At 38.5% G+C, this 14,536-nt stretch overlaps 1 protein-coding gene across 1 annotated transcript; it reads left to right on the top strand.

The window, feature by feature from the left end:
* The first annotated feature begins 12,654 nt into the window (after positions 1-12,654).
* LOC111792752 (polyol transporter 5-like) lies at positions 12,655-14,536 on the top strand. Its single transcript, XM_023674327.1, has 3 exons — positions 12,655-12,841; positions 12,913-13,259; positions 13,361-14,536. The coding sequence occupies exons 1-3, from the start codon at positions 12,727-12,729 to the stop codon at positions 14,444-14,446; spliced, it is 1,548 nt and encodes a 515-aa protein (XP_023530095.1). The 5' UTR covers positions 12,655-12,726; the 3' UTR covers positions 14,447-14,536.

Raw genomic sequence — 14,536 nt, 5'->3', positions numbered from 1 at the left:
TTTCATCAGTTACAAGTCATTCTTGAGTCTTAATTCACGGGCTTTCGAATGATGGTTGAACATAGTCTCCAACGCGAGCCAAGTGTCACGGATGGTGGAGAGACCAACGATGATAGCAATGACTTCCTCGGTGAGAGAGGAGAGTAGAAGGTAGAGAATTTGTTGATCGGCTACTTTTCACACCAAATATTTGGTGGTGAGTGTTGAGGAGGTTGCTACTTCAAAGCGGAGTGGTGAAACCAGATATCCATCAACGTAGCCTAACATGTCTTCACTCTCAAGTAGAGGGAGAATTTAGCTTTTCCAAAGAAGATAATTGAAGGAAGTAAGTTTGAAAATGATCATATGAATTAGAGTTGAAAGGAAGAAGATGAGAAGAAGATTCGGAATCCATAGAGAAAGAGGATCGGGGTTGTTAAACCAGAGGGGCTCTGATATCATGAGAATATTTGCAAAAATCACTCCACATGAATGGAGGTGAAAGTTCTCTATTTATAATTGTTTAAAGAATCAAATAAATTACAAATGAAATGAAAATAGCAATAAATGGATACACGATATTAGCATATGATCAAGGGCAATAAATGGATACAAGCTATTAGCCTATGATCAAGAGTGAAATATGATACACATGTTAAACAGTAATGGTAGCTAATAACCCTCAAAGACTCATGTTCGCATGAAATCTAACACATAGACCATCGTAAATTAGAGAATAGTTTTTCAAAGTTCAAACTTGAAACTGATGTCCCGGGCACACCTAGGTTGACTTGGATTTCAAAAGACAAAATCAAACTTTCATTAAGGATAAATTGGTGACACCAACTTAAGCTAATCAAATAAGTATGATGGTATATGTTGTGGCCCCTACATGCACCATGTTGTTTGTGCTATGTGTATATGTTCTATGTAATGACATATGATGTTACGATATGCATGCATGTGATAACCATTACGCCATGTTGTAAATGAAATGAATTGCTATGTACGTCTTATTATCTATTGCTATGTAAAGTTATGTGATGGAACATATGGTGATTGCCATGTATTCATGATGCATATGTGAAATATGTCATGGATGAGAGGAGAAAGGAAAGGAGATTAATGTTATGTTATGAATGAAAATCATGGGACCTCATGCATGCATGTATGTCATGTGCATCGGGATACTTCCTCGTTATGTTATGCTAGTACGGACGTGTACCTTTAGTATTTATGTTCACCATGATATCATGCAGGCATTTCCTTTTCTGTGGCATCCGGTGACGTGTAATACGTTGTGTCCAACCAAGCTACACCCAGGGGTACGTATACGAGCCCACCTAGTGAGTCCATGGGCGCATGCGTGAACTGTGTGGGGAAGTATCACACATCCAACCCTGCCTGGAACTGTAAAGAGTCCAAGGCCATTGTTACGATTTTAAAGGATATGTCTCAATCATGTTATGTGCGTGGATGCATTACTAACCTCAAAGTGGGGTGACTTACCGAGTATTTTTAGAAACTCTACTTCTCTTTGGACTAGGTTGGATGAAATTGAGTGTTATATGAATGACACATATTTTGTGGCTTATCTACATGTTATTTTCTAATGTTATGATTATGTTATGTTTATGAAAGTTATGTTACACATATACTTCTACTATGTCAGCCCAAGTATGTTATGATACCATGTGCATAATTATGCCTATGAGACATTGATGAGCCATGTATGATGATAATGAAAGTTATGCTAAGTGTCACGGTCATATTTATCCAAGGTGTGTTGCCCATGACCACATGCCCGTTGCATGCCAAATCCCTTGTGTTGTTCACTTTACTACTTTCCTTTACCGCTTTCAAGACGTATAGCTTCTTTTTGTATTTGCTAAGTGTATGACATTGCGACATAATTATGTCTACACCTAATAGACCTGAAATGCCTTAGAGTGTACTATTAGGAGGATGCGAATAATCGTCAATTCTTCATAAATGGAGTTATATGCTATCTAAGTCGCTGTGTTGTATTATTTGCTTGCTAGCTTATAACATTTCTTTCTTCATTTCTCTCAGTCTTGCTTTCAAACTCTCTATCTAAAACTTTTCTCTACTCCCGTTTTCTAAAAATTTCTTCTTAAAACGGGGTCAGAGGCTTTAGTATACGTCGTCCAACCAAAGGCGACACGATTTCAAGTTGGCTGCCTCACTCAGTGGTGAGAGTGAGTGTCGCACAATTGCTGGCAAACATTCCGTAAGAGTGTGATCGTGACACCATATACACATATGCATGTCTCATAGAGAAATTATGTTATGAAAAGAATGGAAGTATGATATGCATCATAATCATGTACCATGATTTGAAAAATACAGGACCTCATACATGTATATCACGAGCACGAGATACTTCCTTAGTATGTATTGTACGAACACGTACACCAAGATATGACACACTCTTTTTTATCGTTAGTTTTCAACAGTGTGAATGTACGCTAACCCATAATAAGACCTAAGGGGCACGCAGACGAGCTTGCCTAATCAGTTCATACATGCATATGTGAACTGTGCATAGAGAAGTTTTATGCATCTCACCCTTGTAACAACCCTAATATTTTACCTATATAATCTGAGATCATTACTATACCTTGAAATGCGGAATATACATTAAATGAGCCCTATTCATAAATGCTACCTACTCTCGCCTTTTATTACCTCGTGAAAGAGAAAACGATTACAAGGAAAAAGAAAAGAACATTATTGAAATAAAGAAAAAGTAACAAAACCAAAATGAATGTTTTATTCTACCCTATGGTTTATTATGCAAATATATTTCAACCTATACTAACCTATACTAACGATGCAAACCGAATTCAGCCTAGACTACGAAGTGGAAAAAAACAAACAACTATCCTATGCATGTGCCATGGTCCCGAGGTGTACGATGCCGCCGTCGTTGTCACATGGGTGCCTTGCCCTTATCTGCAAAAGTAAAGTAGCACAAGGCTTGAGTATTTCTAGAATACTCAGTAAGTGACCCCCTATCGGGGTTATGCGACAATCACATGCAATGAAATGATGGGACCTTATCGTTTCGTTTCGTTTCGTTTCGTTTTCCCTACGGTACAATTCTAACAGGTAATCGTGGACGTGTACCGTATACTCTACACACAGCCCATACGTAAGTATGGGCTCACCAGCTAGTTCGCACACCGCTGGGCCACTGTCTTTATCCGGTGGGCATACTCTGGGAGCCCCTTATGCCGGGACCCGTTAAAACTAGAACCGTCATGTGTAATAGCCCAAAAAATAAATAAACAAATAAACAAATAAAAATAATTATAAAAATAGTTAAAATAATAATAATAAATAAATAAATAAATAAATAATAAAAAAAAAAAACAATCTTTCCCCACTTCTCTCCGCTAACCTCTCATCCTTCTCACAATTATCTCTCATCAACCCAGACGCCAGAAAGTAACAGTTACTGCAAACAGAAAAAGAAAAACAATAATTGTCAGATTTACTTGAGAAAAAATAAAAAATAAAAAGATGAGAATGACCTTTACCCAGTTGAGATTCGCTGGAGATTTACCTGAAGATAGATCTGATGAATAAGGTATATATTAAATCTTCCTTTTCTTTTATCCTATTTTTTTTAGAAATCACAACCAATTATACTTAGATCTTTGTTGCATTATTACCATGATCCATCTTTTAGTTAGAAATTAAATGTCAATCATTTATACGATTCTAGTCAATCACGTCATATTAGTAATATTAGATTAAATTTTTATCAGTAGCCAAATGAATAGATTAAAGATAGAATGGCCAAGAAAACTTCTGAATAGGAAACTGAGATAAGGAAATAGGAAACACTGAGATCAGGAAAGATTTGGAAATAGAGATCCACTGTAAATTTGGAATACATGAGAACAGAATTAAAAGGCAACGGATAAAAAAAAAAGAGATTAGGGAATTAAAAACTACAAAGGTAAATACAGAGGGTAAATAGAGAGAACAATAAAGCTCAGAATAACTTAGATGTATCTACTTTTTATACCACAGTGGCCATGAAAAATGAGATTTTTAATAAAAATATAATTATAGATATATAACATTTCAAGACTTCTAACAATGGACAAATGTAAATTAGAGAAATAATGTTGTAGAATTCAAACCCGAAACTAATGTCATGGGCTCATATAGGTTGACCCGGATTTCAAAGGACGGAATCGAACTTTCATTAAAGATATATTCGTGACAACGACTTAAGCTAGCCAGGTAAGTGACCTTACTATCGGCATGGTTATATTTGATGTTGACACGTGCCCTGTGGTTCTGCACGTGTCATATATATTGATATGTGTGAATTGTCTGTGGATTGATATGCCTCTTATATGTTATGTTATGTTATAATATGTGGATTGTATGATAATAATTATGGTACGATGTGCTCAAGGAGATGTTTGAGATAGGATACGAGAAGGATGCACAAAACGAAATGTAATGATAGGAGTAAGATACGTTCATGAAACGTTAAGGTTAGGTTACATACCGGAGTGCTATGGATAGGAGAGATTGATGAAAGAATACGGTTAGGTTATGGGTAGAAAGGGATAGGTTTGTGATAGATTGATAGAACGATGGCGTTAGGATACGTTCTGGTGATGATATGACTAAGGTACGTTACGTAATGATATGTCTGTGATAGGTATAAGAACGTTAAGGCTATGGTAAGTTAGAGAACGATATGACTATGAAGTGTTTACGTTATGACTTGTTTATGATATGATACATTGTATGCTAGATTATTGTGCTTAAGTACGTAGTTATGTGAACGTGAATGTATGCTATTAGTCTGATGTGATGTGTAATGCATGTAACGATGTGTGGTCCTTGAACGATTATGGCTTGTTTGTATGAATATTTGAATGTAACTGCATGAATTGTATGACATGAAATACGGTAAATTGCATGAAACATAACCCCGTTAGGAATATGTATGATATGTAAAGAAATGAGAATGAGAATGACATGTAAGCATGAAAACGTGACAGGGGGTTATGTTCATTAATGATAACTGTAGGACTAGTGGGACCTCATGCATATTGTGTGCTCATGCATTTGGGGGGATACCCCTATCCCATCACGAGGGTACGGACGCGTACATCCAATTGCAGGACAACGATCGTTATGCTTTGCATAGCGCTGCCGTGACGGTTCTAGTTTTAACGGGTCCCGGTGGGCCCCCAGAGCATGCCCACCGGCTAGGGACAGTGGCCCAGCGGTGTGCGAACTAGCTGGTGAGCCCATACTCGCACGTATGGGCTGCGTGTAGAGTATATGGTACACGTCCACGATTACCTGTTAGGATTACACCGTAGGGAAAACGAAACGAAACGAAACGAAAGATAGGTCCCATCATTTCATTGCATGTGATTGTTGCATAACCTCGATAGGGGATCACTTACTGAGTATTCTAGAAATACTCAAGCCTCGTACTACTTTACTTTTTCAGGTTAAGGCAAGGCACTCCTAAACGGCTGATGACGGCATCGCAACTCGAGACCATGACGCATGCATAGGGTAGTGGTATTTATTTTCTTAGTCTTAGGCTAGAATAGGATGTTTTTTAAACTTAAACTCTTATTCATTTTATTTAGTCTTTTGTTGTGTCGTTTTAAAGATGTTTTCGAAACACGTAAGTCCATGGCTGTGTTTTAAGATAAAAGTTATGTTTTATGGAATTTAAATGAAGTCTTCCGCATTTAATGTTTATGGTATGTATATAGTAGCGACCTTAAATTAAGTAGAAAATTTCGGGTCGTTACATCACGGCAGCCTATGCAATGCACAACGATTGTTGTCCTGCCATTGGATGTACGCGTCCGTACCCTCGTGATGGGATGGAGGTATCCCCCCAGATGCATGAACACACACAATGCATGAGGTCCCCCTATTACTACATTTATCTTTAATGACCATAACCCCCCTGTTACGTTCCATGTTTCATGTCATTCTCATTTTCAGTTCACATTTCATACACATTTCTATCGGGGTTATGATTCCAGACAATTTACCGTGTTTCATGTCATACAATTCATGCTGTTCACATTCACATATTTCATACAAACATGCCATAATCATTCAAGGACCACATATCGTCACATGCATAACCTATCACATCAAACTAAGCAGCATACATAGCATACACTCACGTTCACATGATTCGTACTTAAGCATATTAAACTAGCATACAATTTAATGACACGTGCAAATCCACGGGCACGTGCCAACATACAGCAAATAACGCGTAACCTACGACGGGTGAGCCACTTACTTGGTAGGCCTTAGCCGAAGTACTCCCTAGAATATAACGTAAGCTCCTAGCTCCTCGTGAACGTTCTACGCTTCTGTTGGTGGTTGGTTCCTATTGGTTCGTTCGTCACTTTCGTTAGTATTTCACAAATATAATTAATTCCCAACTTGAATTTGTGAAATACGACCTTAAAATGTTCTATTTTACCTTAAACAGGGCCGAAACTAAGTTCGGGAGGGTCGGAACGGTGACAAACGGGCTGAAAATAGGTTTCCCAAGTCGAAATAAGCCGCCTGAGTCGAGAAGCCGCCGCCGAGCCAATTGAGCCGCCAGAGCCGATGGGAGCCACGCTGCCGACGTGCCACGTGGCACAATCAGAGAGCGACGCGTGTGCAGGGGTCTCGGGTCGAGGCACGGGTTATTGGATCGCTCGCGGGTCTTGGCCGTACGCGGGTGACAGGCTGTTCGCAGGTGATGGACCGTTCGCGGGTGACAGGCCGTTCGCGTGTGAAGGAAAAAATGCAGGCGGGCTGGCTTATGAGGTTTGGGCTGGAGCGTTTGGGCCGCGGGAACTGTCAGTCTTCTAGGCCGACCTAAGGGAATTGGGTTCGGTTCGGGTTGCGGGATCCGGCCTTTGGGTCGGACTTCGTCCTCTTCGCCCAACTACCTGTATGTTTTCCGGCGACCTTTCTCTCTCCTCGATAACGTCATCCAGATGTCCTTTTTCCCTCTTTTTTTCTCCGTTCCTGAGTCTCTTCTTCACCCTAACCCTGTTTTTTGTATAGATTTCGTTTGTGAGGGCCTCACACTCCCAGATCTGGAGAAGTTCGGAAGTCCGACGTTCCGTCTTCCTTGCCAACGGTGTTCAGCGTAAAGGATTCGTCTAAATCTACTCCTGATGTGTGTAAAAGGTTCTAGGACTACTTTTGTGGAGTAAAATGGAGGTTTTGACGTCGACCTCGTATGGTTCGGCTTCGCGGGAGTTTCGTCGGGGTTTTCTGTTCCTTCTCGTTTTTCCACTATTTTCGTTCTTTGCAGGTCGTTTCGGGGTGGCTGAAGGTCGGGGACGAGTTCTGTGGTATCCTAGCCTTCGGCAGTTTTCGGCTCTGCCGACGACCTCCATTTTTTTTTCCTTTTTTTTGTTTGTTTTCGGTTTCGTTACAACCCTACTCAAAAGATAGTATAGTCCCATGAGTAGTTACAAAAACTTAGGTTTTACCATAAAATATGATTACATTTTTTCAACCTCAAAATGAGACTATTTATTGAGTAATTTTAAATACTATAACCAAATTTACTATTTTTTTCAAGTAAAGATAAAAACTCCCATGTACAAATGACAACGTCCATTAAGGTCGTGGAAGTGAAATCATCATAGTTAGATTTTCACATTTAAGTCCGTCTTTATATGTTACAACGTATCAATAGTATCTATTTAAAACTTTGATAAATGATATTATTAAAAATAAAAAAAAAAATCTGTTTTTAAAGTGTGTTGTAATTTATCAATATTTACTTTTTGGTCATTTTTTTAAAAGATGGATAATATAGTACTTATTCAACTGAGTTAGAAAAACATTTTCTTTCTTAAAATCATTCAAATTTGTCATTTCCAAAGGAGGAAAAAAAAAGAAAAAACTTTGAAATTTCAAAGATAGGGATCGTTGCATCTTCTCCCTTACTCCAAAATTAGAGCTAAGTTATGAACAAACGTTATTAAACAAAACTATTTCACTTTATTAGACTTCTATCCCATTTATTAGACTTCTATCCCATATAGATTTCTATCCCATTTATTATAATATTTGTTATTTATATGTATATATATATAGATATGACATATTAATAACAAATATTATAATAATTACGCTAGATATCTAAGTGAGAGATTCACCCAATAAAAAAAGCTATCATATATAGATCTCAATTAATGACATACGTGTATTATTAATATACTTATGATATTGAGATATGTTAATAGACATCATTGACTTTTATCTTATTTAATCGTGATATAATTAAAATTATAGCATTGTTGGAGGTTCTGAATTGGTCTACGCGGTTATAGGTAAGCACTAGTTTTCTATTTGTTTTCAAATATCACTGGTTTTATTTGTTTTCAAATAGCTAATTTGTAGGAGTTGGTTTATTTTTTTGATTCTGTTTGTTTGTTATTCTGTTTTGTTTGGTAAGGCTTTATAAAAGCGTAGTTATCCTTAAAGAAAGATAATTAGTTCCCTTATTTGGCATCAAAGAGTAAGGACGTGAAAGAAGAAATACACAAATTAAGGACGTGAAAGAAGAAATACACAAATTAAGGATGTGAAAGAAGAAATACACAAATTAAGGACGTGAAAGAAGAAATACATAAATTAGGACGTGAAAGAAGAAATACACAAATTACGTGAAAGAAGAAATACACTAATTAAGGACGTGAAAGAAGAAATACACAAATTAAGTACGTGAAAGAAGAAATACACAAATTGAGTGTTTGAGAGAAAAGAAAAAACACTGAACAAATAGCAAGTGATTCAGCAAGCTTCGCTACCATGTGTTCCTAAATTCGATGGAGACTACGAGCATTGGAGTGCATTAGAGTTTGGTCATGGAAAATCAATTACGTTCCAAGGAATATTGGAGTGCTATTCAATCTGGTTTCGAGGAACCAAAAGGAAACGAAGCACTAAGCGCAGCCCAGCAAAAGAAAATCAATGAAGCAACGCTCAAAGATCTCAAAGAAAACAATTATCTCTTTCAATCCATGGGTAAGAGTATTCTGGAAACTAAAAACTATCATTCAAAAGGATACTGCCAAGCAATTGTGGGATTCAATGAAACTCAGTATCAAGAAAATGGAGTGAAGCGAGCCTAGCTACAACGACTTCGCAAAACATTTGAAACCTTAGAGATGAAAGCAGGAGAAGGTGTTTCTGAGTATTTTACAAGAGTTATGTTTACTGCTAATGACATGAGAAATTGCAGAGAAGATATCGTGGATGTCAAAATTGTTGAGAAAATACTTCGAAGTCTCACCGATAAATTCAACTTCATAGTATGCTCAATTGAAGAATCCAAGGACATGAACCAATTAACAGTCGATGAATTACAACAAATCTATTCAAATCATGCAGCAAAAATAAATGGTGGATGGATTACCCAAAAATTTTCAAAGAAAAGCAAATGGAGAGCATCAAACAAACTGGAATTGATTCATGGAGATCTTTGTGGACCCATTACTCCAACCTCCCACCGTAGTAAAAGGTACTTGCTGGTACTTGTAGATGTTTTTTCTCGCAAGACATGGATTTATTTTCTTGCAGATAAATCAGAAGCTTTTGAAACATTAAAAAACTTCAAATCTCGTTGAAAATGAAGCAAAAACAACCATACGTGGACTCAAAACTGACCGGGAAGGAGAATTTATGTCAAATGAATTCAACAAGTTCTGCAAAGATAACGGGATCAAGCGACAACTAACAGCTGCTTACACTCCCCAGCAAAACAGAGTTGCAGAAAGAANAGAGTTGCAAAAAGTAGGAACCGGACCATCATGAACATGGTACGGTGTCTTTTATCTGAGAAAGAGATGCCGAAAAAGTTGTGGACGAAAGCAGCTAGATGGACAGCTCATGTTCTGAATCGCAGTTGCACGAAGACAATCAAGGACATGGTTCTTGAGGAGAAGTGGTCGGGCATAAAAAACCAAATGTGGAATACTTCAGAGTATTTGGTTCAATTGTACATGTTCATATTCTCGAACAGAAGAGAACCAAACTTGATGATCAAAGTCTCAAATGCATCTTGCTTGGAGTTAGTGATGAATCTAAGGCCTATCGCTTCTATGATCCAGCAACAAAGAAGATAATTGTGAGCAGGGATGTCATATTTGAAGAAGGTGCAAGATGGGACTGGAATTCAAGTACAAAAAATGCAGAGCAGGATGTGTTGGCTTGCGGAGATGATGATAATATTGCTGCAGAAGAATCGGAAGGAGGAGAGACTGATGGAGAAGGAGATTCAAATGAAGAAGCAAATGATAAGTTAGAAGAAATCCAAGAAATGGATGAATCTTCCCCAGAGTTGCCACAACAAACAAGACAAAGGAGAGAGACAGTTTGGATGCGCGATTATGAAACAGGTGAAAACCTATTTGAAGAAGAAGAAGTCGAGGAGGGTTTGCTTTTCACATCTCCAATGATAATCTTGTGAACTTTGAAGAAGCATAAAGGAAAAGAAGTAGCAGGAGGCTATGAAGCTCGAAATTCAAGCTATTGAAAGAAATCAGACATGGGAGCTTGTGACATTGTCGCATCAAACAAAGAAAATCGGTGTCAAGTGGGTCTTTAAGACGAAACTGAATGAAGAAGGCAAAGTAGACAAATCTAAAGCGAGACTCGTCGCTAAGGGATACTCGCAGAAGGCTGGAGTAGATTACAATGAAGTTTGTGCACCAGTAGCTCGATGGGATACAATCAGAATTCTGGTGGCAGTAGCAGCTCAACATGGATGGTGCATCTATCAACTTGACGTCAAAAGTTCTTTTCTATACGGTGAATTAAACGAGGAGGTATATGTTGATCAGACTGAATGTTTTGTCAAAAAGGGAGAAGAGAACAAGGTTTATCGACTGAGGAAAGCTCTCTACGGCCTGAAACAAGCATCGGGGGCTTGATTCAGCAAAATCGAGAGCTATTTTAAGAAGTAATGATTTGAAAAAAGTAATTATGATCTTGAAGAGAATTGGAAGAAAATTGTTGTTGGGTTGCCTGTACGTTGATAATTTGATTTACACAGAAGATGAGAATATGTGCAAATGTTTCAAGTTATCAAGGCAACAGGAGTTTGAGATGACAGACTTAGGGAAAATGAAATTCTTCCTTGGAGTTGAAGTTTATCAAAACGAAGGAGGAATTCATTTGTGCCAAAAGAAGTATGCTAAGGAAGTATTGGAAAGGTGCAATATGTCAAATTGTAATGCAGTAAAGAATCCGATAGTCCCTGGCACTTTCTTGTCAAAGTCAGGCAGCAAAAGTGTCGATGCAACATTGTACAAACAACTAGTAGGATGCTTAATGTACCTTACGGTAAGTCGTCCCGACTTAATGTTTGTGGTTTGCTTGATTTCTCGTTATATGGCTGATCCAAAGAACATATGCTGATTGCTAAAAGGGTATTGAGATATTTAAAAGACACATTAGCTGTGGAGTTTATTACAAATGAAGTAAGAATGTAAATCTTTTGGGATACACAGACAGTGATTATGCGCAAGATATTGACGACAGGAAGAGCACTTCAGGCTATATTTTCTTTCTAAATGGAGCAGCAATATGTTGGAGTTCAAGGAAGCAGGGAATTGTCACACTATCATCTACAGAAGCTGAATATGTAGCTGCCACTGCAAGTGCAATGGTGTTTGGCTCAAGGGAATTATGAAGAAGCTAGGTGTTCTAAGCAGCGAGTGCATTGATATCATGTGTGACAGTAGTTCAGCAATCAAATTGTCTAAGAACCCAGTTATGCATTGAAGGACAAAACATATTGATGTCAGGTATCATTACTTGCGAACCTAGTTATGCATTGAAGGACAAAACATATTGATGTCAGGTATCATTACTTGCGTAATTTGTCAACTAATGGGACTGTAAGGTTAGTGTTTTGCGGAACTGAAGATCAAGTGGGAGACATAATGACTAAACCAATTAAGCTAGATCAATTTGTAAAATTAAGAGGCATGCTTGGAGTTCAACAACTTGAGTAAACTAATGTTATTTCATTCAGTATACTTCAATTTACGGGGAGGAATTTGTTGGAGTTTCTGACTTGGTCTGCGAAGTTATAGCTAATTAATAGACTGTAGCTTTCTATTTGTTTTCAAAGAGCTCATTTGTAGGAGTTGATTTGTTTTTTTTATTCCGCTTTGTAAAGGTTTATAAAAGTAGTAGTTATCCTTCAATAAAGATAATTAGTTCCCTCTAAGCATAATTTTAACTTCAAATTATATTTTCTTTTACTTCGAATAAAAATATTATATTTACGCATCAAAGTTAATATCACTTTTAGTCAAAAGATAAAAGTATAGAAATTAAATAGTAACGAGGAGAAGGTGATTGAAAACGTAGACCATACAATAAAGTGTGGTGCTGATTTCATTGTCCTTCTCCATCTCATATAATTTCAAAATTTTAATAATAAAATAATACTCGCTAAGCAAAAATATAATTATAACCATGAACTAAAAAATCTTCAATTTTAATATTAACATAAATTTTAAAAATTAAATATTTTGTCGTGTGAATGATTATTTATTTATTTATTTTTATCGAATTCATACGAATTAAATGAGCATCTTATTATCAAATTATGGTATGCTACTCTGATCGTTGTCTATATAAGAGACACTCCCAACCCGAAAACATTATTCAATTCTCAATATGGGATACCACATAGATGAAGCTTCTTCAGCAATTCCCAAGAAGCCCAAAAGAAACAAATATGCTTTCATGTGTGCAATTTTGGCTTCCATGGCTTCCATTTTACTCGGCTATGGTTAGAATTTATTTTATTTAATTTTCTTCTTTTTTTTTTCATGATTTTAATTTGGGGTTTTTCTCAAACAGACGTTGGTGTAATGAGTGGAGCTGCAATTTTTATCAAACGAGACTTCGGAATCTCCTACGTCCAGCAGGAAGTTATGACCGGCGTCATCAACCTCTACTCCCTCATCGGCGCCGCCGCCGCCGGCAGAACCTCCGACTGGATCGGCCGCCGCTACACCATGGTCCTCGCCGGTATCATCTTCTTCGTCGGTGCCATTCTCATGGGCTTCGCCACCAACTACGCCTTCCTCATGTTCGGCCGTTTCATCGCCGGCCTTGGCGTCGGCTACGCCCTCATGATCTCTCCCGTCTACACTGCCGAAGTCTCTCCCGCCTCCTCTCGCGGCTTCCTCACCTCATTCCCCGAGGTTCGTATGGGATTACAACTATATAAAATATATTAAATAGCTAATTTTATATCTTAAATCAAATTTCATATCTAATTCTTAATTTTCTTAATTATGGTAAGGTGTTTATAAATTTCGGGTTACTTCTCGGATACATCTCGAATTTCGCTTTCGCAAAGTTTCCACTTCATCTCGGATGGCGATTCATGCTCGGAATCGGTGCATTCCCCTCGGTATTTCTAGCCGTAGTCGTTTTAATGATGCCGGAATCGCCACGTTGGCTAGTAATGCAAGGCCAAGTTGGAAAAGCCAAAAAAGTCCTCGACAAAACATCGGATTCCGTTGAAGAGGCTCAACAGAGACTCGCCGACATCAAGGAAGCCGCCGGGATACCCATCACCTGCACCGACGACGTCGTTCAAGTCCCAAAGCGGAGCAGCCACGGCAAGGATGTTTGGAAAGACCTCTTCCTCCACCCGACACCCTCCGTCCGCCACATTATAATAGCCGCCGTTGGACTCCATTTCTTCCAGCAAGCATCCGGCGTGGACTCCGTTGTTCTCTACAGCCCCACCATCTTCGAGAAGGCCGGAATCAAATCCGACAGAGAAAAGCTACTCGCGACGGTGGCCGTTGGATTCACCAAGACCGTCTTTATCTTAGTCGCTACTTTTCTACTCGACCGTGTAGGACGGCGGCCGTTGCTCCTCAGCAGCGTCGCTGGGAAGATAATATCGCTCCTGCTGCTGGGAATGGGGCTCACGATAATTCAACACCATGCTCACGTGAGACTCACGTGGGCAGTTGGGTTGTGTATTGCCACAGTGTTGTCCGACATGGCGTTTTTCTCCATCGGAATGGGCCCCATCGCGTGGGTTTATAGCTCGGAGATTTTCCCGTTGAAGCTACGCGCCCAAGGGGCGAGTATAGGAGTGATAGTGAACAGAATGACAAGTGGGGTAGTTACAATGACGTTTTTGTCCCTGTCCAACGCGATTACGATTGGTGGGGCGTTTTTTCTGTACGCCGGGATTGCAGCGATTTCTTGGGTGTTTTTCTACGTTGTGTTTCCTGAGACGCAAGGGAGGACCCTCGAGGACATGGAGGGACTTTTCGGTAATTTACTTTGGAGATTTTCTAAACAGAGGAAAATAGAGAGAAACGACGTCGTAAATCAAGTTCAATTAGGGACAAATGGGGAAGTTTAGAAAGCAGGCTGTATTGATTTATGCTCAACCCTATGACTTAATTATGTGTTATTATAATTAATAATATTTTCATCCAAATTAATATTTAGC

Source organism: Cucurbita pepo, chromosome LG04 (genome assembly GCF_002806865.2).
Source record: "Cucurbita pepo subsp. pepo cultivar mu-cu-16 chromosome LG04, ASM280686v2, whole genome shotgun sequence".
In the NCBI taxonomy this organism is placed as follows: domain Eukaryota; kingdom Viridiplantae; phylum Streptophyta; class Magnoliopsida; order Cucurbitales; family Cucurbitaceae; genus Cucurbita; species Cucurbita pepo.
This window is presented reverse-complemented; position numbering and strand designations above follow the sequence as displayed.

Excerpts from the sequence above, each read along its gene's own strand:
- LOC111792752 (XM_023674327.1), top strand. The coding sequence starts at position 12,727 with ATGGGATACCACATAGATGAAGCTTCTTCAGCAATTCCCAAGAAGCCC. Across the intron at positions 12,842-12,912 it reads TTCCATTTTACTCGGCTATG|ACGTTGGTGTAATGAGTGGA; the intron begins GTTAGAATTTAT and ends TTTCTCAAACAG. Across the intron at positions 13,260-13,360 it reads TCCTCACCTCATTCCCCGAG|GTGTTTATAAATTTCGGGTT; the intron begins GTTCGTATGGGA and ends AATTATGGTAAG.